Here is a 24,811-nt window from a genome sequence, read left to right on the forward strand (position 1 = left end):
AGTCCACACAATAATTTTGCAACATTTCAAATTCCTTACTTGTCAGTTAGCACAGCAAATGCTTTGCCAAGGGAAGTGTGTTGGAGTTTGCTACATGTAAGGCTTTGGATTTCCATATGGCTGTAAAGAGCATAACATCTTTTTAATATTTAGAGATACATTCTGGAATGTATAAGGATATTAGAAGTCACCAAGGAGTTTAGTGAATGTATAAAAGCATGAGACTGCAAGCTGAGTGCTTTCAAACATGTTACTGAACTTTGAAGTGAATTCTAATATCCATATAAGTATTAGTAGGGGGTCCTTAATCCTTTTATTCACAAGCTACCCTTTGGAATACTCAAAGACATTGTAAAACCCATCTTTTTACTATATAACCGTTCCGATGTCCCCCACCTATTCAGTGCCATTCTTTGGTGCTTTCCTCACACAACCTTTTGTAAATGGCCTGTACTCTCTTCAGCCCTGACATTTGCTGAAACACTCAAATCCCGTGAATCATTGTGATGTCCTCACAGATAAGTGTATTGAAAAGCTAGAAGAAACATTCGGCTCTTGCCGGTGTCTTTGATCCCTCAAGTACTTTCCCAGGTAGTATTCTTACAGCTCTGCCATTTATGTAATCACTGCAAATCCCATAATGCAATGTGAAGTTCTCGTTCACAGCAGCAGGGGAACCAAGAAGAGGAGTAAGCTGAGAAAATGGTTTATTGTGAGGATGGCAAATTGTTCTCAGTTCCCATCGTTAGTTATCTATACCTATTGAAACAGCAGGGCACCCGAAGTACGTTGATACAAAAAAGTTTATTTACATAAAAAAACAATTTGTTTCGACCCCCGCTCCAAATAGGGGGGTATTCATCATGCTGTTTCAATAAATATATATATATTTTTTTTTTTGTGGATCTACTAGGGAACCCCTGTAGTGAGCACCTCATGTATATTTTGCTATTTAAACAAATTACTAATGATATACTTTATTATTGTTCCCCTAATTATAATATCCTGGCAATATTTTAATTTCTATGTGTATATCAACACAGGGTGGATTTCAGAGCAAAATCACAATCTGCATTTTTGTGACAAAATCCATCCATGTGTGCATACATGGTCATACGGTTCAGTCTTTTGTTCACCATATGCTCCACTAGCATTAGAGTTACAGTATAATTGTAATGTTTTATTGGCTGTATGTTATGGTTTATTATTGATCTGGTCTGGTAGAATCCTAATAAGACAGACAATATTAAAAATAATATATTTCACCGGCACACTGCTTTTAGTGTTGTGCCGTCCACCTTCCACACTGAGTGATACAGTAATATAATATTGCAGTACTTAAGGTCCCTTCCCAAAGGTTTCTTTGCTTATACTTTGTTTTATCTGGCAATAAATTGGGCAGGCCTAATGACAAAAATAATCAGCAGAGGATTCCCACGGTGGAATGTGTTGCCCACACTGATTGAAAGGCAAATCCAGCTGAGAATTGAGACCAGAGAGATGTCTCTTCAACTGCCTCAGAGCTCTGCACAGAAAAGTCGCAAAGAACGGAAATGGGTTTCAGTTTCTTGTAGAATGCATTTATAATCTATTTTCCATGACATTTTTAAGTACAACAGCAAGTGCCCAGGAGTAGTGGTTGTTTCCAGTACCTGTATTCAGTGGGTTATACTGCAGAAAATATAGAATTGCATGTCAAGTTTTAGAGAGACAGCAAAACATTTACTACAGTCCAGGAATCTAATCTGGTACATGGTGTAATAGAAATAAAAATAGAAATAAAAATATTGTGAACGAAAAGAGGGTTTAATTCGTAAATGAGGGAAGCATTTTTTTAAGGATTGATCTGGAGAAATATATAGTTCATTTGGGATTCAGTAGATGAGATTATTTCCTGCTATTCATCTCATGTAACTGTCTTCCCTTACTTTACTATCATAGAGCAGCTATCCTACCTTGGTTTTTGGCATACAGTCCTATGTGTAGATTATACCAAATCCATCCAGTGAACCCCTGTTAACACTTTTTAAGCATTGAGGGGACAAACTTTAATGATACACTAGGATATCTTCTAGTAGGGATTCAACTCTTGATCTGTTTCTGGATTATCTAAATCTTGCCATATAGATAAAAACCTGCTAGCCATAAAGACCAACTCAGACTTGATGGACTGCGCCAGCATCTTATATTGAAAACAATGCTGATGAAACATGTTGGTGGCTACATTCTTATCGGTCCTACTGTCTTTTCTCTGAATGCTTTTGGTTTTGCACCTTACTGTTAATAAAGACATTGCCTATATTCAGAACAGTGTTTTATTTTTAGCTTTTAGGGCAAAATTGTCATTTGTTAGAAACAGGGACGTGTGTGTCCTTTTAGTAATCAAAGGCTACTTGTTAAGTTATTGAATATTGAGTTTGCTTTGGATGCAAAATACTATTATTCTGTAATTATTCTGTCATCAGAAATCACAGGACTGCGTACGACAAAAAAATTCAGGGCCCCACCCACCACAGAAGGCCCAGACCCCACACACCCCCACACTATAGTTAAAAAGCAACACAAACATGGGCGCTAAAACATAAATACTGAAAACCCACTGGTAGCTCTGGCCACCCCCTACAAGTTAAAAAAAACAATTGGTGGTCAGGGCTCCCCCCCTACAAGTACAAAAAAAGCCTTTAGTGGTCAGGGTCACCCCTACAAAACAATTGTTGGCCAGCCCCCCCCCCCCCCACAAGGTAAAAAAAACTTGATTTGTGTTAGGAAACTATAACCTATTTTGTTGGCATAGGTTCTTTTGCGTAGATAATGTGGTCTCTACACTTTTGCGTGGTCAAATTGGTTGCCGCAAAGACGAGGAGATTAGTTGCCAGGCAACCAAATCTCCCCAAAACGCTCAGTGTGGCCTTACCCTTAGAATTGATACAATTGTTGCTAATACTTAAGAGATGCTATTGAGAAATGTATCAACTAAATGTTGCAAAATTGTAACAGTTCAGAGTCTGCACCTGAATTACTGAGCTGCCAGACCCGAACACCAGAGACACAAATATTGAACTTTAAACTTCGATTTTGGAAAAACAGTAAAAAATAAATAATGGAAAGTAATTTAAAAAAGTATTTATTTATGGGGAACAATCAAAAACAACTGAATTGAAAAAAATGTTTTGAAGGTGAACAACCCCTTTAAGTTTGTAATTTCAGTAATCTGGTAGCCAGGGTCCACCTAGCAACCATGCATTGATTTAAATAAGAAACTGAAATTTGAATAGGAAAGGCCTGAATAGAAAGATGAGTTATAAAATGTAGCAATACCAATACACTTGTAGCCTTACAGAGCATTTGTTTTAAGACGGGGTCAGTGACAGCTGGAAAGAGTCAGAAGCAGAAGGCAAATAATTCAGAAACTATAAAAAAGAAAAAATTCTATAACATACAAAAAGTTAACCTAAATGTGATCCAAACATTTAAGGTTACAGCCTTTGGTTATTCAAATTGATGGTCATAAAATATGGTCTTGTTCACCTAACTCTGTGTTCTGGACCTCAGCACAGCATAATTGTTATAATTTAATGCAACTACAAACTGTTGGAATGATGTTTTCTTCCATTAAAAACAAAAATCCCCAATAAAGGCATATTTGATGACCAAGTTCAGACCCTTCTTTGTTGCACTGAAAGCGTTAAGTAAACTGGTGTGCCATTTGTGTGGTTTGAGCTTGAACTGAAATGTTAGTACAGTGAGGTTTAGTGTATATGGCAAAATTGGATGGAAAGTAAACACAAGTTCAACACCATACTGATAAGCTTTTTTATAATCTAGCTGTAGGGTGAGACATATGTACACTAACTGATAGCACCTGCTTTACCCTTTGCTTTTACATTTTTAAGGCATTATAGTTATGGAACCGAAGTACAAAATGCATGGTGTTTTTGTCTGGCTTCACAAGTGCTCTTTTCCTTTGGCAGTGAAAACTATACTCGCTATAGCAGTTGTAAAGCCATTTACAAATAAAAAGAGCAGCTTGGTTTCATTGTTGTATTCTTGTTTGTAGAGACTTAGGCGCTGTGATGGAGTTGTCTCCATTTCAGTTCAGGATTCCGAGGTTATTGATGTCTCCAAGGCTGCAAATCTGCCTACTGCACCAGAGCTGCCTCTTAATACTAAGCTCCAAAATATCTATACAAATAAGAATAACAAATATAGTAAGTTTATGGTAACCTTAAATGTTACTGTCTCGGAAACATTCGTGGCCAGTGTTACTTTTAATTAAATATGAATGGGAGTTCTCATTGTTCTCAACAGACTTATGTAAAAAACAGACAAAAACATGGGAATGCCAAAAGGGCAATATTTAAATTACCCCTTCTTGGATCAATCACAACTACTTGGATCAATCACAACAAATTCAAATAATTGTAATCAATAGCTCTTGAGCTTTATGGATAAAATTGTTTATGGACAACTTTACATCATAAATGCATTGGAATAATTAGTTCTTGATTGTATGTCTCCTAAGCTTTTGTTATATCTTATATATATATCTATAATGCCTTTTGGGTCTTTATCTCTCTCCTTAGTCTCACTGTTTCAAATATCTTTCCCCTCTTTTTGTTAATTTTTGAAATTTTATAAAACGTAATACTTTGGGTGACTTTTCAAAGATTCCTCCATCTCAATGAAACTGGGAGTCATGTACAATTTTACCCTCTCCCTTTGCATAATTTGCTATTTGAGCAACCACCAAAATATAAGCCTTGCAAACCAAAGCTAGGCATGCACAGACTGAGTTCATTACTGACACATTAACTTCAGACCGCTTATTGGCCTATGCATAGGACCATACTGATAGGGTGAGCTTATTGGACAGGGCTGAAAATGCAATTTACTAGGATCATACAGTCATCCCCTATAGGTCTGCCAGGCTTATAGTTAGGCCTTTGATCACCCTAATGTGGACCACCGAATGGGCTGTCAAGTGAGTGAACAGCAGATCTTTCTGTGTTTTGCCAGCTTTTAAGTTGGAATTATTTGAGCATTTAATTTTTAGGTGACACAGCTACCAACATCATCCCACCTTCCCATTGGACTTGCTTTTAAATTCTACTGATGTATTGGATAGTTTTGTACTCTGAAGCCTTGTTTTTGTGCTATTTAAAACTGGAGAACTTAAAGCAGACAAAACAGCCCCGTGTGCCATTGCCGAAAATAGGAAACTTTACTCATTGTACCATTGAGCTAAGTAGAGTTTCTGTTTTAATACTGAGGCTGAGAAGTTTTCAACCTATTTTTATAACAAAAGCCACATGTGTTTAATTACATGTTTAATTGACATTATTTATATGCCATGAAATCGAATCTGACAAATGAACCATAAAGTCTCAAAGGAGGGTTAATCTGACACAAACAATATGTTTCTATACAGAGTAAAATAAGTGCCCTTAAACTCTTCAAGGACTTGGCTATTTAATATTGAAATGGCTGATTCCTCGTTATTTAAAGTAGGGCAATAATAATCTTAGCAGGGGGGCAGCTAGGTGTTTATTAACTAGATGACAGATTTTTACTTAAATAATTACTGCATCTGTTGTGTGCAAAAGTGACTTTTTTCGAAAAGCAATATGGGAAAAAAGTGATTATGGTACACTATGGGGGTTATGTAATAAAAGGCACTAAGTTTGCCGATAGGCAGTAACCCATACCAACAAATCAGCAGGTAGCATTTACTGGTCACCTGTTTTAAAGCAAACATCTTATTGGTTGCTATGGGTTACTGCTCCTGGGCAAACTTAGTGCCTTTTATTACATTTGGTATGAGTCTTCTAAGATATTAATAATAAATGCATGTATTTATAAAGCATAACTAGGTTATGACAGGAATTTGTACAGGATGCCCCAAAAGAATTTGAAACGTCCGATTATCATTCCGGTTGATTACGGCAAACGTTAATGGACTAGGCAGAACTGCTAGGCAGTATCTGCTGCTATGAGCACAAAGGCATTGTGTGGTAATTGAGCAAAAGCCTTGTGCATCATCAAACTTCATGGACTTCTTGCTGCAGTGGTGAATAATAGTCAAAGCATTAGTCATCTGGTGGGATCAGCACAGAGAGGGGCATATAGTGAAGCTCACTGCTGCTAAGCTTGCCATAGATGTGCAGATATATCCTTATGTATGACGAACACTCATTCATTACAATCTCCCGACCTACCACTAAGCAGATTAAATACAGTAGTAAATCATATGAGGTTCTGGCCATTAATTCAAAGACTGCAATTGGACGAAAGCTATGTCTGGAAAATAGTAGTGACCCATTGACATTGTCAGATAGGCAATAGATGCAGAGATATTATTGTAAGCCAACAGAAATCTTCTAACCTGTCCGATCTACTAAACGACCGATCACCAAGGCACGATAAATGTTGGGACGATCCACACACATGAAAATCGGACGAAACAAAGATTCGTATGACTTAATCTTTACGTTTGTGACCAGCTTTATTTAAAAAAAAAATCATTTCAGCCATTTTTTTTTTAATAATCAAGGGTCATCTTTAAAAAGTGTAACACTTGCCCCAGGGCTAAAGTCATTGTTTTGCTAACATTATAGCTGTGCATATGAACATAAAAACCTGTGAAGTACAATGTTTATGCTATCTTTGCCCATATGTATGTTCATGATAGATGAATAAAGTACTTATTCAGTTATGATTTGTTTGTGTATGGGTTGCAATCAGTGGTTCATTTTCTTCTTCAAGGTGTGCTCCAGTGGCATTTAGCTTATGTATGTGTGTATATACTGGTGGATGATTAGTTGGCTTATAGCTTCATTTTCATATCAATGTTAACCCAAGTGGGCTTAGATGACATATATTATCTATAGATATATATGTACAGGGCAACACTTCACTTGCATAATATTAGTCTTGTGTAATGTATGTTTTGTTTAACTGGGAGCAGTTGGTTCAAACACAGAACAAATTCTGACACTGAATAATCTCTGCACATCATTTTGGGGGAATGGGGGTGAATTGCCAAGGATAGGCAACTGACATTATAATATGCACAGAGAGATTGGTTGCTGAGGTGGCTTACATTTTGAATGCTTGAGATGACGTGTCATCTTAATGTTTCATTTAGAGGGAATCCCTCCAGATGCTGCTATTATTATAACGAGCTTCACAATTGAAACTGCCATAATTCCTTTTTGTGCCTTATATAGCTGACAATGTCTAAGGTGGCTTACTCTATTGGTGATGAATTGTCACATCTTTTGTAGTATATTTGGCATGAGTACTATAGACTTATCTTGTTGGCATAAGGAAGCAAAACTGCATGTTATAAGCACAAAATGTTAAACTGGGAACATTATGTATCTTTCTATAGGGAAACATACTTTTTTCTTTTAAGAAGAAATGCAAATGTATGATTTGGGTCCAATTAAATTAAAATAAAGTTCGATGATATGGTTGCATCAGTAAATCTATATTGTATACTAATTCATCATTTTACCTCTTTGTTTCCATAGCCATGAGACACAAACGACCTGCTGGGATCATCCCAAAATGACAGAATTATATCAATCCTTAGGTAAGAAATAAATCACTGTCATTCTATGAATTTATATGCCTCTTATATTCTATATATTCAAGTGGACCTGTCACCCAGACACAAAAATCTGTATAATAGTAGTCCTTTTCAAATTAAACATGAAATCAAATTTCTATTTTTTATTAAAGCATTCATAGCTGTTGTAAGCTCATTTAAAAATCTCAGCTATCAATCAAATATTGTCTGCCCCTCCTCTATGCCCTGGGCATAGAGGCGGGGCAGACAATAACTTTCACTTTCCATTCAGCACTTCCTAGATGTCACTGCTCTCCACACATTCCCCCGTTCTCTTTACCATTTAATTGTGTAACCAGGGCATGGGGATGGACATCGGGTCCCCCATTCTCATGCACAAACAAGATTCTGAGATGATACAAGGCTTGCCTTAATAACAGTGTCCACAAAATGGCTGCTGCCTGCTTGTTATAATTTTGAATTCCCAGACTGAAGGAAACAAGATTCAAATAATTTATATAGTGTAATTAAAGTTCATTTTGCTTAACTAATGTGATAAAATAGGATTTTGAATATTTTTTTGGGTGACGGGTCCCCTTTCAGTCCTGTTTAATTCTAAAACAAAAGTTGTGGCTACTTTGCCTGCTTCCAGTCATGGGATTCATGCTCTGTTTATAGCAAATAATGCCTGATCTTGCCTGACTTGTTGACTCATTTTCTCTTAAGCTGCACTTTTTTCGTAGTCTGTGTTGGGATCCCATGTTAGAGTTTGTTGCCCAGACACTTCTAGAAAACAAAAACAGGAATTCACAAGCAGCTCTCTCTGTGAACAATTTAACTGAATGCCTGTGCACATAAGTCTGAGAGATCCTTTATTACAGTTGTATTTCTTCATTTTGCACAATGTACAGTGTAGGACTTAATCAGTGCATCAGTCCACATTGTGAGGAGACTAATTCTATAGGGACATTTGTCAGAATGCCTTTAGCATCTCCCTGCAGGCTTATGTTAGTCCTGAGGTTTGTACAGTTTTTGAGTGGAGTTTCCTTTTAATCCCCTAAAGAATTCTGACTGTGGGGGTTTTACTGTAAATGAGTTACTCTTGTTTTACAAGCTGAGGTATTCCTTGTAAGTTAGATACTTAATTTACTGTGTCTTTTACTGTTCTTGTAAAAACCCCTTCGGCTGAGGTCATTGATATTTTCTGGCAGATGATGTAGTGTATTACCTGCTTTTACACAGAGTATTTTCTTGCCAAAGATAATCATTAAACTTTGGTGTTAGACCAATCTGCTTTGATTAAATGAAAATTATAGTCAAAAGTTGAACACACCTCAGTGGCTATAAAAGCTTTCCTGATAACCCTTGGCTGGTGCTCCTGTTTATTGTAAACGGCAACAGTCCAGGATACCTCTGTAGGAGCACCATCGAGTGTTTTTTTTGTTTTGTTTTTTGGTCTTATCACTAGGTAAAAAAAATCTTTGAGGTGGGGCATATACTGACCTGTCTGACATCAACCCCCTACAACCAACCTCCATCCACAGAGCCAATATACGTCTCACTGCTACTGCGATTTTGAGGCGGGCAGAGAACTTTGAGGCAGGAGATGGACTGGGGAGGGAGAATTTCTTTACAGCAGCCCCTGTGGTCCAAGCCCCTCTGTCCTCCGGGGCCCCTGCTGTATTATAGTTATGCCACTGGTTCCTCATATGCCAATGTTGCCATGCATTCGGTAACTGGAGCATTAACAGGTTACACTTCACACATGTCTGATTGGCGAGCTGATAGATATCCATGGTACTAATATATTTGTTTGGATTGACAACCTAATTTACATGTACAGATTATAAACAATCTTAAGCTGTATGATCATCATGATATTTTTGGTGCATATTATACTGAGCAGTTTGGTAGGAATAACAAGAAAGGGAAATTGAACTAGCTGACTTGATTCAATAGTTGTACTGGCTCTTTTACTAACTTGGAACAACATGGACCCACAATTTGGTGCCAAAAGTTTGCCTGGGGATGGAAAGCTATTGATTCTTGAGGCTAGGAGTACAGCCATTTCTAGCAAAAAATCTATGCCAAAAAAAGTTTGCCTTTGTGTATTTGATGCCTGAATAGCATCGATCATCTTTTAATGCTTCATACATATTTTCCTTTGTTACTAATGGTGCTCAGTGTACAGAACTGATTAAATGAAGATTAATGCAGAGGCTGATAGCAGTCTGGTTGCAAGCCAAAACAAACCATTGGTGCTTGGAATTAATACTGTAGTAGGCACACTAGAGTCCTTCCAAGATTTTTAATGATACAAAACATGTCAGTGGTGCATCTCAATGACAGATTTTTCATTTGTGTCTTTGTATAATTTATATCTACAGTAAGTTTACAGAGAAGTCTCAATGGAATATTTGACTTCCAGAATTACATGCATTGATTTATTGCTATTAATTAGTTACAGATGCTATATTTCTTTAATTTGATGTTTCAAAAGAGAAATCCTTCCAAAGAAAATGAGCATGAAAACGTGTATGCTTTTGTTTAATTGGTTAAGCGAGAATTGAGAAAGCCAAAGATTTTACTTCCGTAAGGTCAGGTAACCAAGAAATTCCGAGGATGTTATTTTAAGCAGGAGGCTTGTACTTTTTTTGCTAATAATACGTGCCTTTGTTTGTGTAGCCTTCTATTGTAATTGATGTTAACTCATCCAGCATGAAACTATGTTGATGGCAAAACAATTGTATTGAGTTTTTTTTTCTTAAAGGTGAACTTCCAAAGGTATTGAACTCTCCTTAGCTGTTGTGGGTGTTAATAAATCTGTTTGACAAACAGGTCTTTTTTCCTGTAGTTGAGACTTCAAATGGTTATTTAGTGTGCCATCTCCCCTCCTCCAAAAGTAATAGCTGTTGTCTTTCTTTGTTTTTTCATCTTTTTAGACCAGGAAACTTACTGGCTGACACATGCTCCTCAATCTAATCATTATATTCTGGCACAAACTATGAAATATAGAATGTATGTGTTGTTTGCATCAAGAAAAAGTCTGGTTAGCAGAGAACCCTAATAAAACAAAACAAAAAAAGCTTATGGGGGGGGGGGGTGTCAATTCATAATCCTCCCAGTGACCACTGATCATTTTGTAGTGTCATGGCAGCACCATCTCACCTGCTGTTCTGATGGTTCCTTCAAAATCCCTTACTTTGTGCACGTGCAATAAAATTAGCCCAGCAATATATTACATCTACTGAATCAGAGCATTACATCTACTGAATCATACCATCCCAGCAGGCATTAGTGAATATGCCTATCGATCAGAAGAAATGTAATGCATTTGTAATTTTGACAATAGGCAAGGGTACTTCCTCCCCTCTGAAGAAAAATTCCAGCACACAGTGAGGTTGTAAAGAGGGGGTCACCGGCCATTGTTTCAGTGTTTTCTTGCTTTTCCTTACATTTTAGTGATTTTTTTTGGGGGGGGGGGGTCATATAAGATTGATATAGAAAGCAAGATCCATCCACTTGCTTGGGTTTGCCACTTTGAAGAAGTGCGTCCTCAACCCAGTCCTTGGGGATTTTGCTTACAGCAATGTTCATCTGAACTGGTTAAAGGGTAGATAACAATTGACTAAATTGAGCAACTTCTAACTTGACTAACCATCTTACATTAGTATAGTTTAAAGGGGAACTATTGCGAAAATGAAAATTTAACAGAAGCTCCATCATACTGAAATAAGAAGTTTTCTAAATATAATCAATTAAAAATTCTAAACCATTTCTGAAATATTCAAGTTACTTTTCACTATCTCCCTCTCAGCATCTGTCTCTCTTCATGCAGGAGTTGAGAGTCTGATTTTGAATGACTGTCAAATCCAGTATATCTTTTAGGGGAGCTCCTTTTGCCTAGAAGATGTATTAGAGCTCAATCTTATTCAAATCACCAGAAATCCTGTCTCTCTACATACAGAATTTGTGCTAAAGTCAGTTATTTTGTTAGATTTTGCTGCAAGAAGACCGAATGAAGAGAAACAGATGCTGAGAGAGGGACAGTGAAGATAAACTTTTTTTTAGAAACAATGCAACATTTTTAATTGATTGTATTTACAAAATTTCTTATTATGATAAAGCTTGTATTAAATTTTCATTTTCGCGATAGTTCCCGTTTAGCTTTTATTTCAAATGGTACGGATCTAGATATATTGTGAAATAATTTGACGAGTTTCTGTAGCTGCACAATAATAACTGAATATTTGCATAAAAGCTTTTCATGTAAAAAATTATTTTGAAGCTGTTAAGAAATGTGTTTTTTTTATTTTATAGGAGATAGACTGGTGCATCTGTTATGTCAAATAGCTTACATTGCTGCTTTGTTCTGCTGGGGTCATGTATTTTATTCTGATTAAGGGCTATGGCAAATGGGGCTAAGGTTACCACCTGTCTGGATTTCACCCAGACAGTCCGGTTTTTAAAAGAGCTGCCCGTTTGAAAAGTTCCTGTCCGGATTTCCAAATTAGGAAATCCGGACAAAACATTGAAGTGAATGACATGGCAATCAGCCAATCGCTGATTGCCACATCATCAGTCCTGCCCCTGATGTCACCACCCTGTCCCTTGACATAATTGGCCTGCCCCCCCCTCTACATCACTGGCCCTAAAGGCAACCCTAAATGGGGCCTTTTGTCCACTGTATACTTGTCTGTGCTTCTGAAGTGAGTGAATGAGAAGGGCTGTATGGGATGTGCATGCACCTGGTGACAGGTGGACCTTGCTGCTAAAACACTCTGTCTGCATTCTGTAGATTTCTTTGCCTTCAGTAGTTTCAGGGATAATTACTGGTGGACAGGGGTGTTCTGACCACCACTGTTCTGTTCCTGAGTGCTGTGGCAGTCAAAACCCCAACTGCCTAAATGTGGGCATACATTGAAGGATCTTGCCAAATAAGCAAATATTTCTCCGGTATGCTCACCTTGAGGTGGTTTATATCTGCTGAAGTGATCGTTTGGTCCTCCGGCCAACTGATTGGATAACATTGATGGGGATTCATGCAATCAGGGCAAATGTGGTCTTGCTCTGACGGGTCCTTGTCTGATAAGCCACCAGCTTTGACTGAAGGGTAAGTTCACACCTGGAGATTTGGGGAGATTTAGTCACCTGGCGACTAATCGCCTCTTCTTTGGGGTGACTAATCTTCCTGAACGGTTTTCCAAAGTGCCGCGAGTATCATACTGCAGGCGATTTCTCATTCTAGCAGGTGGAAGAAACGGGGAAGCCGTTCTGGGAGATTAGTCGCCCCTAAGAAGAGGCGATTAGTTGCCGGGTGACTAAATCTCCCTGAATCTCCAGGAGTGACCTTACCCGAAGGGGCTGAAACAGCTGTTTAAATCTACTGTGTATGGCCACCTTGAGGCTAATTCTGTATGGATGGCGTGATAATAATGATTACATACATAATGTATCCTTATGTTTCTTATTTGTTCAGTGTCTTCTACTAATTCTTTATTCATGTGTGCATGGTTTGGATGTTTACCTGTTCTTTATACCCACACTGGTCAAGTGTAGTAATGGTGCAAAACCTTTGTTAATCTGTGCCTATGACCACCATTTGTATCTGTTTTTCTTATTTTATCATATGTACAGTTTCCAAATTCCTTGCACTGTTGTGTTATTGTGTATTTTATAGATTGAAATTTTTTTTAAGATTTCCATTGTATAGGTTTGCTTTTGCCCATTGTCTCTTTGCAACATGTGACTTATGTCACAAACCATCAAAGAATAAATAGGCACTTAAAAGAATAAAGCAGCTGCCAATATATTGACACATGCGCATGCACTTTGGCATTCTTTATTATCTCAGGATCTGATTGTTTTGTGTAATGATTTGAACTATCAGGAGGGTAATAAAGATTTTGCAGCTGATGTGAAGAAATTCTTCTCTTTATTTGCCAGTAACCCGCCCCAGGTGAAAATGTTCCTGACCGCCTGTGCGATTATTTGCATGCAGATGTGCACATTCCACTAGGCATTCCTTGCTAGCAGCCTGGTGACTTCCTGTGATTCTAACAATGCACTAAATTCCTTTGTAATATTGCTTTACCTTTGGGTAATGTGGGGCCTGTGTAGTGAATTGTATTCCCACAGGAAAATAGAAAATGTGTAACAGTGTATTTGTGCTAGTAGGTATGAATTGCACTTTCTTACTAATTGCCCAAACCTTGCATACTCTGTATATTTTTGTCATTTGTGTTTCATTTGTGTTTCCACTAAGGAAAGGCACATGCCTTGTCACACTTGTGTATAAATAAAGTTTACAGAGAAAGAAAGTTTAATGTACCCAGGTGAGGTCATGTAGATGTGGCCATTGTCCCTCATACATGCAAGTGTCAGTTGAGACCCCAGCTACTTTCCAGTAAATTCCCAACGGCACTTGTCAGTTGCTTGAAAGATGCCAGCAGCTCTACCAGGCTTGTGGGCTATGGTTGTACATCCTTGTTCACACAATTCTGTCTGCTGATTATTTGACTCATGTGCATACAGTGATATGATAGCAGTCCCAGCTGATCCTAGTAGTTGTCAAACAACACCTGTTGCAAACAATACCTATCAGCTAAAGATCAGGCAATTGAAACTCCTAATATGGCCCCAAAGGCCTTATCTTACTACGTATAAGCTATTCCCCCTAGGTCTTTAAACTCCTAGTTCTTATATCATAGTAAGTGGCCAAACTAGAATATGTATCATAAAATATAGCCATTTTACATTGTTTACCTTGAGCAACCATTTTGTGATGGTCTGTGTGCTCCCTTAAAGATCACCTGACTAGAAATAAGGCAGATTTAACTGTAACAGGAAGAAGAGTGGGAGTAAAACTTTGTCCATTAATTGACTGATGTGACCTAATATGTATGTGTTTTCTCGGTTTGTTTGTGTGCACCACGAATGGTATTGTCCCAGGGGATGGCCCTTGGTTCTTCGCTATGGGCGCATAAGCTGAAGGCTCCAGCTGCTTTCAGCCTGAGTATTTTTGCAGTCTGAGAGAAGTGGATCTGCTCCGTCCACTGATTTGAAAAAGCCTGCGTGCGCAAACACACAGCAGAGCTGAAGCCAAGGTCAGCCCAAATATGCGAAAAGAGGCATCTCAAGGCTAACCTCCACTTCAGCTCTGCTGTGTGTGCACACAGATTAAAAAATCCAGCAGATCCGCAAAAATACTGACAACATCTGGAGCCTTCAGCAAAAAACTTGTTCCATTTGGGGCAGTGTCTTCTACTAATTCTTTATTCAAATGTGCATGGTTTGAATTTTTGAATGTAGTAATTTGTAGTACTTTTTTGCCTTGTGCCTATTTTCTGCCATATAATGCACACACAGAGCAGTCTATAGCAACATCATATAACTATTCCTGGCATGACATGAAATATCTTTCACCTTCAAGTGTTTCCCACTCAATGCTAATCTCAGCCAAACCCTAAAAGATGTTAACTTAGCCTTGAATTTGTTTTTTTCACTGAAGACAAATGCCCACTTATCTCACTGAGAAATTCACTTGTGCTGTGTTCTTGTTGAAATGTTTATTTTCCATGTCATATAAAAGGGGAATGCAATCACTCGCCATGCTGGTAATGGAGTGTTAATAAGTGTAAGACTGATTGGAAGGTTATGACTTGCCATGAAGATGCTATCACATACTGCTTTCAAGTGTGACATAAGCAAACAAGCCAATCCTGCACACTCTCATGACGATGAAGTGCGGCAGTTTATATTGGCTATTTTATTGGATATTTTAAGCGTTGAAGTGTTGCTTGATTACTCCCATCCTTTTCAGCCACGTTTGGTTGCAATATTCATACTTATTCTACAGCTTTAGCATCATTTAAATTGGTAGTGCGCTACTCAATTAATATATAGGAACCCATGTCCTTAGAAACATCTATTTTGCTATGAACGTGGACTTTTTAGCCCATCAAACTATATTTGATTTATTTTGAACTGGGAGCAAGTAAATTACAACATTGTTTTTAATTAGTTCTCTGATGTGGTTTGTGTCTGTGCGCTGCCAGAGTAATCGTGCAGTCTAGCGTGAATGGTCCTTGGAAAGTTACATGTGTATATACATTTTTTAAATCACTGTTTACTTGGATGTGTGAATTAAGCAGATCTATATTGGCATGTTTACACAGCAATGGAGGAGCTATGCATAAATATTGGAGAAAAAAAATGGTTTCACCCATGTTGTAAGGCTCCTACACAGTTTCTTTAATAGTACACTATTGAATGCTTGTTTATCCTGTCTACTACTAACATGAAGGAATACTATTATGTCTGGCTAGGTATCATCCCTTGTTCATTTTATGGAGAAGCCCCAAAAGAACCTTTAACCTGCTCCGCTTCTATTTATTCTAAAACTGTTATGGGCAGATTTATCAAAGGTCAAATTTCGAATACCGTATATACCCGAGTATAAGCCGAGTTTTTCAGCATCCAAAATGTGCTGAAAAAGTCTACCTCGGCTTATACTCGGGTCAGAAAGAATGACAGTGCGCCCTCTGTTGGTTATATGAAAGAATAACAGTGACTGCAATATCACACAGCGCCATCTGTTGGTTGTATGAAAGAATAACAGTGCGCCCTCTGTTGGTTATATGAAAGATTAACAGTGACTGCAATATCACACAGCGCCATCTGTTGGTTGTATGAAAGAATAACAGTGCGCTCTCTGTTGGTTATATTAAAGAATAACAGTGACTGCAATATCACACAGCGCCAACTGTTGGTTATATGAAAGAATAACAGTGACTGCAATATCACACAGCGCCATCTGTTGGTTGTATGAAAGAATAACAGTGCGCCCTCTGTTGGTTATATGAAAGATTAACAGTGACTGCAATATCACACAGCGCCATCTGTTGGTTGTATGAAAGAATAACAGTGCGCCCTCTGTTGGTTATATTAAAGAATAACAGTGACTGCAATATCACACAGCACCCTCTGTTGGTTATATGAAAGAATAACAGTGCGCCCTCTGTTGGTTATATGAAAGAATAACAGTGACTGCAATATCACACAGCTCCCTCTGTTGGTTATATGCAAGAATAACAGTGACTGCAATATCACACAGCGCCATCTGTTGGTTATATGGAAGAATAACAGTGACTGCAATATCACACATTGCCCTCTGTTGGTTATACGAAAGATTAACAGTGATGGCAATATCACACAGCACCCTCTGCACATGGTAGTGGGACAGTGGGACAATGCACACAGTAATCCGTTTGGCAATTCTCTGTCACCATCAACTTTGCAAACAAGTCCGGTTGATCGCTGGGGGGTCGCTTTGGCAGAATGTGTGCTGCTGGGAGACAGGGCTGTAGTTGTGTCTAGGCTTATACTAGAGTCAATAAGTTTTCCTAGTTTTCGTAGGTAAAATTAGGTACCTCGGCTTATACTCGGGTTGGCTTATACTCGAGTATATACGGTATATGTGATTTTTTTTTTACTCTAATAAATTCGAATGACTCGCAATTCGACTGTGAAGTTATTTTTGTATCATTATCATCTTCAAATGGGTTAAATGGGTCAAATGGACTTGCAAATTAATTTGGTTGGTTTTAGGTGGCGAATATTCAAATTAGAACGGTTTCTATGGTTAAGGTGTGATAAATCTCACATTCGAAATTTACATTAGAATTGGGGGATTATAATTTGAATGTGTGAATTTTGACAAACAAAAAAAAAATAAATAGAAAATTCGTATTTACTATTACACCCCTAATAAATGTGCCCCTTATTATCACGTGGACTTCATTCAGATGACAGGCAGCATGGCCTAATATTATGATTTTGCAAGTTGGAGTCTATGAGGGTTATGTAATAAAAGGCATTAGGTTTGCCCAGGAGCAGTAACCCATAGCAACAAATCAGCAGGTAGTATTTACTGGTCACCTGTTTAAAAGCAAACATCTTATTGGTTGCTATGGATTACGGCTCCTAGGCAAACTTAATGCATTTTATTACAAATGGGGGTTAAATTGTTCAGTACATGAACACCAGCACCAGGTTGAGCACCTCAAAATGTGGCATTGGTGTACTATATTGTAGCTCTAGCTTGACATAACATGGAGCACACCATATCTACATAATATAAAGTTAACACATAATATGTCATTTATGTTCATAAATATGTAAACATGTCTGGTTCAATGTTCTAGAAATAAATTGGAATTTGATCTACATTGAGTAGGGAATGTGAACCCTACCACCAACCATAGGAGTTTCTCCAAGGTAGGAGATAGTTGGAGGGCTTTGCCATGTCATGTGCTACAGTTCCTCCATGCAAATGTCAAATGTCCCACATGACAGACAGGACCATGTGAGAGCTCCTACAACCCTGTTGTGGTACATTTAAAGCAGGGGAGAGGTCTGACTATTTCATTTGGATCCATCTGATCAAGGATGGTAAAAAAAATTCAAGGGATTTTGTTATGATTTTTATGATGTAGTTTTTATTTCTAAATTACACTGTTTACACTGCAAATAATTCACTCTGCAATATAAAATGTCATTCCTGAACCAGCAAGTGTATTTTTTTTAGTTGTAATATTGGTGTGTAGGCAGCCATCTCGGGTCATTTTGCCTGGTCATGTGCTTTCAGAAAGAGCCAGTACTGCACTATGGAACTGCTTTCTGGCAGGCTGTTGTTTCTCCTACTCAATGTAACTGAATGTGTCACAGTGGGACCTGGATATTACTATTGAGTGCTGTTTTTATATCTACCAGAGAGCTGTTATCTTGTGTTAGGGAGCTGCTATCTGGTTACCTTCCCATTGTTCTGCTGATGGACTGCTGGGGGGAAGGGAGGGAGGTGATATCACTCCAATTTGCAGTGCAGCAGTAAAGAGTGACTGAAGTTTATCAGAGCACACGTAACATGGCTGGGGGCAGCTGGGAAGCTAAAAAATGTCTAGCCCCATGTCAGATTTCAAAATAAAATACAAAAAAATCTGTTTGATCTTTTGAGATTACAGTGCAGAATTCTGCTAGAGCAGCACTATTAACTGATGTGTTTTGAAAAAAAACCCCATATTTTCCTATCACAGTATCCATAGGCATAGACGTGCAGATTCTAGCCTCATATTGTACAAATGATCGTACGGCGCAATCTTCTGACCTGCAACTAACCATTCAGATTAAATACAGTAGTAAAAGAATAAATCAAACGATGTTCTGGCCATGACCGCAATGATACGAAAGTTATGTCCGAAAAATACTAGTGACAGTCACTGTCAGATAGGCAATATATGCAGAGATATTATCGTTAGCTGGCAGAAATCTTCTAACCTGTGCGATTGACTAAACAAACAATCGCCATGGTATGAAAAAAATCAAGACAATCTACACACAGTCCAAGAATCATACGGAATGAATTTTTCGTGCAACTTTTTCTTTGCGTCTATGGCCAGCTTTATCCAGGTTAGGGGACTGACCTAAGTGAGTGAGGATTAACCACTGCACGCATGAATCTAGGAGCAATATCGTTAGGTAGATAAATAGTTAAACAGTTCCGGTGTTGGAACCTCTCTGGTAAATGCAGATCTGTATTTGATGCATTTTTATCTTCCTTATTGCCGCAGCCTCTCTTCTCTGCTATAGTGCTATCATCACCTTGCAAGAAGCAGGCAGGAATTGTTTGACTTACTGGGTGTCAAGATTTTGCCTAAAATCATTGTGTGTGTTAATATAAGCTTATTATAAACAACCTACCAATTTTTCTTATTCCTTATGCAGAGAGATAACATAAAACCACATGTACCATAGGTTTTGACCTATACTAGACACATCAGCTAGCAAATTCTTGAGTCCTTTTAATGTATCCATTACAACATGTATCTGTTAAATATATGTGGTTTCTTATGTTTCAGTGAGTGTGGGTTTGGGAATAAATTGCGACATGATTAGTTTGTAAGAGGGAACTCCAAATTCACAGTGATTTATCTGACTGAGCAAGGCTGAAATTGAGGTGAACTCGGCAACATTTTAATGGGACACAGTGTTTGTCTGTAAATGTATTTGATTTACATACATTATCTCTAACCAATGTTGAGATAAGCAAGATTTATTGTTGTCTGCTGTATGATCCAAGAAACAAGTCAGTAAAAATCAATTTCAAATTCTCCGTAGAGGAGGGTCATATAATTGCTTGAAAACTCCCATTTAAGCCTGAATGAGATGCTTAGGACAACATCATATTAACCTCTTAGTGTGAAGGTATGCGGAAACATTTTCTTAGTGTTCTAAATAATGTATATTTAATTTATGCACATTCCAATGTTTAAACACACATTTATATCCACATACACATACACTGTAGTAATGGACTTTTTGTTGAATGGGTGAGAAACGTTAAAAATATATCTTGTTGTGCACAGATGTCCTTATTTGGAGGGGTTTATTATTTGCATGTATCATTATCATTGATAATCTACTGTATGTAAACATTTTTATTGCTTTTTCCTTCTGAGTTTTTACCTACTTAAATGTCTTGCCATTAATCTCAATGCTTATATTGGATAAAAAGACATTTAAAATAGAAGGATTAGTGGTCCCTCAAAGAATGGTAACAAGTGCTATATCCAATGCAACAAAAATGGAGGAGCCTGACAAGTCTGAATGATTAATAACATGTATTTAGAGGGCCAACATATTCAGCAGCGCTATACAATTAATTGGTTTATACAAAGAACATACAAAAAATTACATACACGGTGACCAGTAACCGATACAAAAGGGGAAAAGGGCCCTGCCCAAAAGAGCTTGAAATCTAAAAGGATTGTACCTTCCATATCTAGCAAAGATAATATCTCCAAAATATTTACGTTTAAAATAGCTTGACTTTAACCAGGATTAAGGGAAAAAAATGTAAAAAATTTTTTTTTGTCTGACGTGTTTTTCTGTTTTTTTTTTTCTTCAGCGGACCTAAACAATGTGCGATTCTCAGCATACAGAACTGCCATGAAGCTAAGAAGACTGCAAAAGGCCTTGTGTCGTAAGTGTTTTGTGATCGCTTATTTTTAGGGCCCCTGACATTTTTTGGAGAGGCTTCATATATTTATGTCCAATCAAATATCTGAAACAAATGTAGATGCTGGATCTAGATACTGGACATAAGCTCAAATGACTGGATCTGAATGGGCTTTCATTAAGATTTTATTGCATTGTGAAACTTAATTGTGCATTGCAAACTTTTAGGGCAAAGACACACGCGAAGATTTGGGGAGATTTAGATTTAGTTAGATTTTTTCGGACAACTAATCTCCCTGAAAAGCCTTTCCGCTGGCTAGAATCGAAATCACCGGCGGGATGGTACTCCGATCAATCCGTTTTCCTGAAATCGACGGAAGTTTCCACGTGAGGCAACTTCAGAAATTGAAGCACTCCGAGTGCCATCCCGCTGGCAATTTCGATTCTAGCCGGAGGGAAGGCAGTTCTGGGAGATTAGTCGCCAGAAGCAGAGGTGATTTGTTGCCTGGCGACTAAATCTCCCCGAATCTTCACGTATGTCTCTGCCCTTAAGACATGTTTGAAGGTAGCGTAAACTTTTTGAGCAAACATATCAACTTTTTCATTAAGGAAAAATTCTCAATCGATATCCTACTGTTGCGTGAGGGGCAAAGTGTTCGCTAAGGCAAAATTGTTCACTTTGCGATCATTTATTCACATTGCGAAAGAATTGAGAACAATTTTTGCGTTAGCGACCATTATTACATTCCCTCGTTACACTGTTAGCAGACTTTCTTTGGCAGAGCAATTGTCTAGGCCTTCAAAAAAAAGTTAAGTAAGCCACACTGTGCGTCCCAGTGCAGAAAGTATACGCTTATGTTGGTAAATAACTCCTGGTTTGTCAGCCTCTTTCCATGCAACAACTTTCTATCCAGTTTTTCACACACAAGTTAAGGTTTTTGCATATTAAAAGATGCACAAATTGGCTGTAGCTGGTAAATAAATGACCCAGAGCAAGCCAGCAGCTGGTTAATGATCTTTAGATTCCTGATTATACATTCAGTTCTGTAACTGAAGTTGTTGGTAACATGAACTTTGTTTTTGTTACAACTCAACACATTTCTTCCTATCCCTCAAGAGATTTGATTGTATCAGATAATAAATATATCATACCTGGCCTCATCAGTAACTACTGGATTGTCTCATTTGAAAAGACTGGAAACATTCATTTGAACAGATGTTAAGTCTTCCTGTATATTATTTAGACTTAGTAGCTATGTTTCTGCTTGCCAACAAGTAAAGTACAGACAAGCCTATAATTTCCTTAATTATGATTCACATTTTTTAATAATACAGCCCAATTTTCCAAGGCCTGACACCCAAAAGGGCATTGTGACTTATGTGGTTCTTGGACTTGTTCTGTCTTGCCATTGTCCTGTGGGTTGCTTCCATTAAAGACATAATTTTGAGGAGCATGAGTGATTTTCCTAGGCCCTACAATATATACTGCCTATGAATACTGGGACTTGGGATAAACCTACATTTTCTAGTTATAGCTTTTGCCTACTCTGTACAAGTCTGCTATGCTATATACAAATGTAAAACAACCTGACTAAATGGATGTATTATAATAAATTTTGAGATTTCCTTGCAGCTGTGTAAAGGGGGGGGGTGCAGATATTTGTGTAGCTGGTTCTATCATACAGTAGAAACTTCTTGCAACAATAAGTTCCCATCAGTGGGATGGCTTCTGAGCAAAATGCTGTTTTCAACCCAAATGATGTTGCACTCATTGGCGTTAAAGATGGTGCGTATAATTAATTCATAGCACAAAGTTAAACCTTTGAGGCACAAACCCAAATTTTTCTGATTCAGTGAGTCTGTTCATATTGGTTTAAAATACAGACAATCTTCAGATTGTGCTTGAGGGTATTACGCATATAAGGACATATGGGATTGTAGGATAGACACCTGACCACTCAAAATGTCTTGGATTGTAAACAGAGCATTTTTATTGCCAATGTTTGTGTGTTGCATCCAGTCGACATACTGATAATTCTGCATGTGGTATTATTGAATAAATACTGAGAAGCAGAAATAAAAATGCACAGGATGAGCCATTGTAACCATTAATTCTCATTGGACACCCCCATCCCGCCAACCCCCTACCTCAGCCACAACCCCTCCAGCATATACCTTCTTATTTCTCAGGGATTCCGGGGAGGACAGAGAGTCAGTTGCTCAAGGGGGGGCATGGGGATTGGGTCTGGGCTGTCTGAGCCCATCGGGTTTTTTTCCCGGCGTTCCGCTGGTCCAGTCAGACCCTACCACTAATGTTTTAAAGAAATATTTTGAACATCTCTGCTAAACAGGTGGGTTGTTTTTTTTTCCAGAGCTTCGGAGTCAGGAGCAAAATTGTACTGACTTGTAGTGTAATAACTTTACATGCAAGCACAGAAAATGTGAAGGAGGATATAGCAGAAGCAATTCTGTTTCTAAGAACAATACTTTTTGGATTGTATTTAACAGCTATTCTACATCTATATTCCAGGTTCAATTAATATATACGTTTGTTTTAGGTTTTTGAATTGTTTTTGTTTCATGTAGTTTAACCTTTGTTTTAGAATTACCAAAGGATGTGGTTTATATTTTTGAGCTTTGGCAGTGATAAAATGCCTTGTATGTTGTGTCGGAGGTACCAAAAACTGAGGAGTCAGAGGATTTATGTACCGACTACAGCCCTGTTTTTTTCATATAAGATTGAATCTAGCGTCCCTTCATTTTTTTTTCTCAAAGGACTCACATTAATTATGCACCTCCTTTTATTTATTTTCCTTTTTTGGAAGAAACATCATATTATTAAAGGTGATAATGGGTATCCATCATTTAAGAATAAATGGCTGAGAGAACAGAGATAGAAAAATCCACTAGCCAGGAGCTGCACTATCATACTCAGTCTCTGATTCATGAACAAATCCTTTTCCCCAGAACATCAGAACTTTGCTTCAGTAGAGTGAAAGGGGTTTGGTTTATTATAAGCAAGAGTAAGAAGTCTGAATAACTGAATAATCTGAATCTTAGTAGATACAATTTTAGGCCTTTTTGAAATTCTTTAGCTGTGATTATATTTTTTTCCTTTTACACAAGTGTCCTGTAAACAAAAAGTAATCACCCGTTAGTGGTTTTGTGACTCTTGTCTGCAGGTACTCATTACACTAGACTCTAATGTTGGACACTGTATCTATAGCATTTTATGATGTGAGGGATGGTCATTGATATTTATTGCCTCAGTGCTTATCACCATTCTGTATGGCAACAAAGCCCACAATAATTTTTCTGTATGAGAAAGAGTTATGCATGGCTTTTGCTGAAATAATAAAAAATTTAAAATGTGCACTTTATGTTGCAATGTAATGTGAATTTGATGTTATTCATTTGTTAGAGTTGCCAAGACCACTATTTATAAGGCATAGGAAGGACCGCAGGCAGTTTATATTTTTAAAAGGGCTGATTTACACTATGCTTGGAATATTAAACAGCTTATTACATGGTGCAGGTTGTAACAGAACCTTTAAAGCAGGGTGAATAATGTATTTTTGGCTTGAGATATCTGTTATTTAACTACTTTTTGGCTTTAACTTTCGTCCATTAGATGTCCATGATTAAGGTTTTACATATCCACTCTTTTTTTTTTTTTTTTTCATTAATTTTTCTCCTACTATGGTTTATATTTTTGATGTGCCCCTTTTGTTCCTGTTTTTATCGTGCACAACTTTCTATATTTCAAGGATCTACATTCATAATAAAAAAGATGTTAATTTGGTGCAAACATATTATTAATCCTGTAATGAATTATATCTTTCTACATATGTACAGAGATCATTAGGTAATATATAGTTATATGGGTTAATTAAGATTCATTCAAAGAAATACTGATTGTATACATTTATCCATCTAATAAATCTACCCACATGGATAGAGGTTCATCAGTTCATCAGAACTTCAAATGTTGAAGATAAATAAAAATGATTCATATTGATTCACTTGTGATAGGTGATAGAAGTAGAGTAGACAGAGTAGTAGATGGAAATAGATTCATCAGATTGATGCACATTTGTCTGAGATAGGTTCATCTGAATAGTTAGATATATCAGATTTGATAGGCCATGTTGATCAATTAAGTGATAATCATTGATCTATAAATCACGGGTGCTTTTCCTGTTATTGCCTGTGCTAACATTAGGTTAC

At 37.6% G+C, this 24,811-nt stretch overlaps 1 protein-coding gene across 8 annotated transcripts in view; it reads left to right on the top strand.

Annotated features, from left to right (window-relative positions):
• The window catches only part of dmd.1.L (dystrophin, gene 1 L homeolog), a 1,148,817-nt gene that overhangs the window by 1,044,161 nt on the left and 79,845 nt on the right, over nt 1–24,811 (top strand). For all 8 annotated transcript variants that reach the window (XM_018244936.2, XM_018244933.2, XM_041580924.1 and 5 more), the window contains 2 exon segments: nt 7,533–7,594; nt 20,535–20,609. In XM_018244936.2, the coding sequence (XP_018100425.1) occupies nt 7,533–7,594; nt 20,535–20,609 (137 nt within the window).

This window comes from Xenopus laevis, chromosome 2L, assembly GCF_017654675.1.
Source record: "Xenopus laevis strain J_2021 chromosome 2L, Xenopus_laevis_v10.1, whole genome shotgun sequence".
In the NCBI taxonomy this organism is placed as follows: Eukaryota; Metazoa; Chordata; class Amphibia; order Anura; family Pipidae; genus Xenopus; species Xenopus laevis.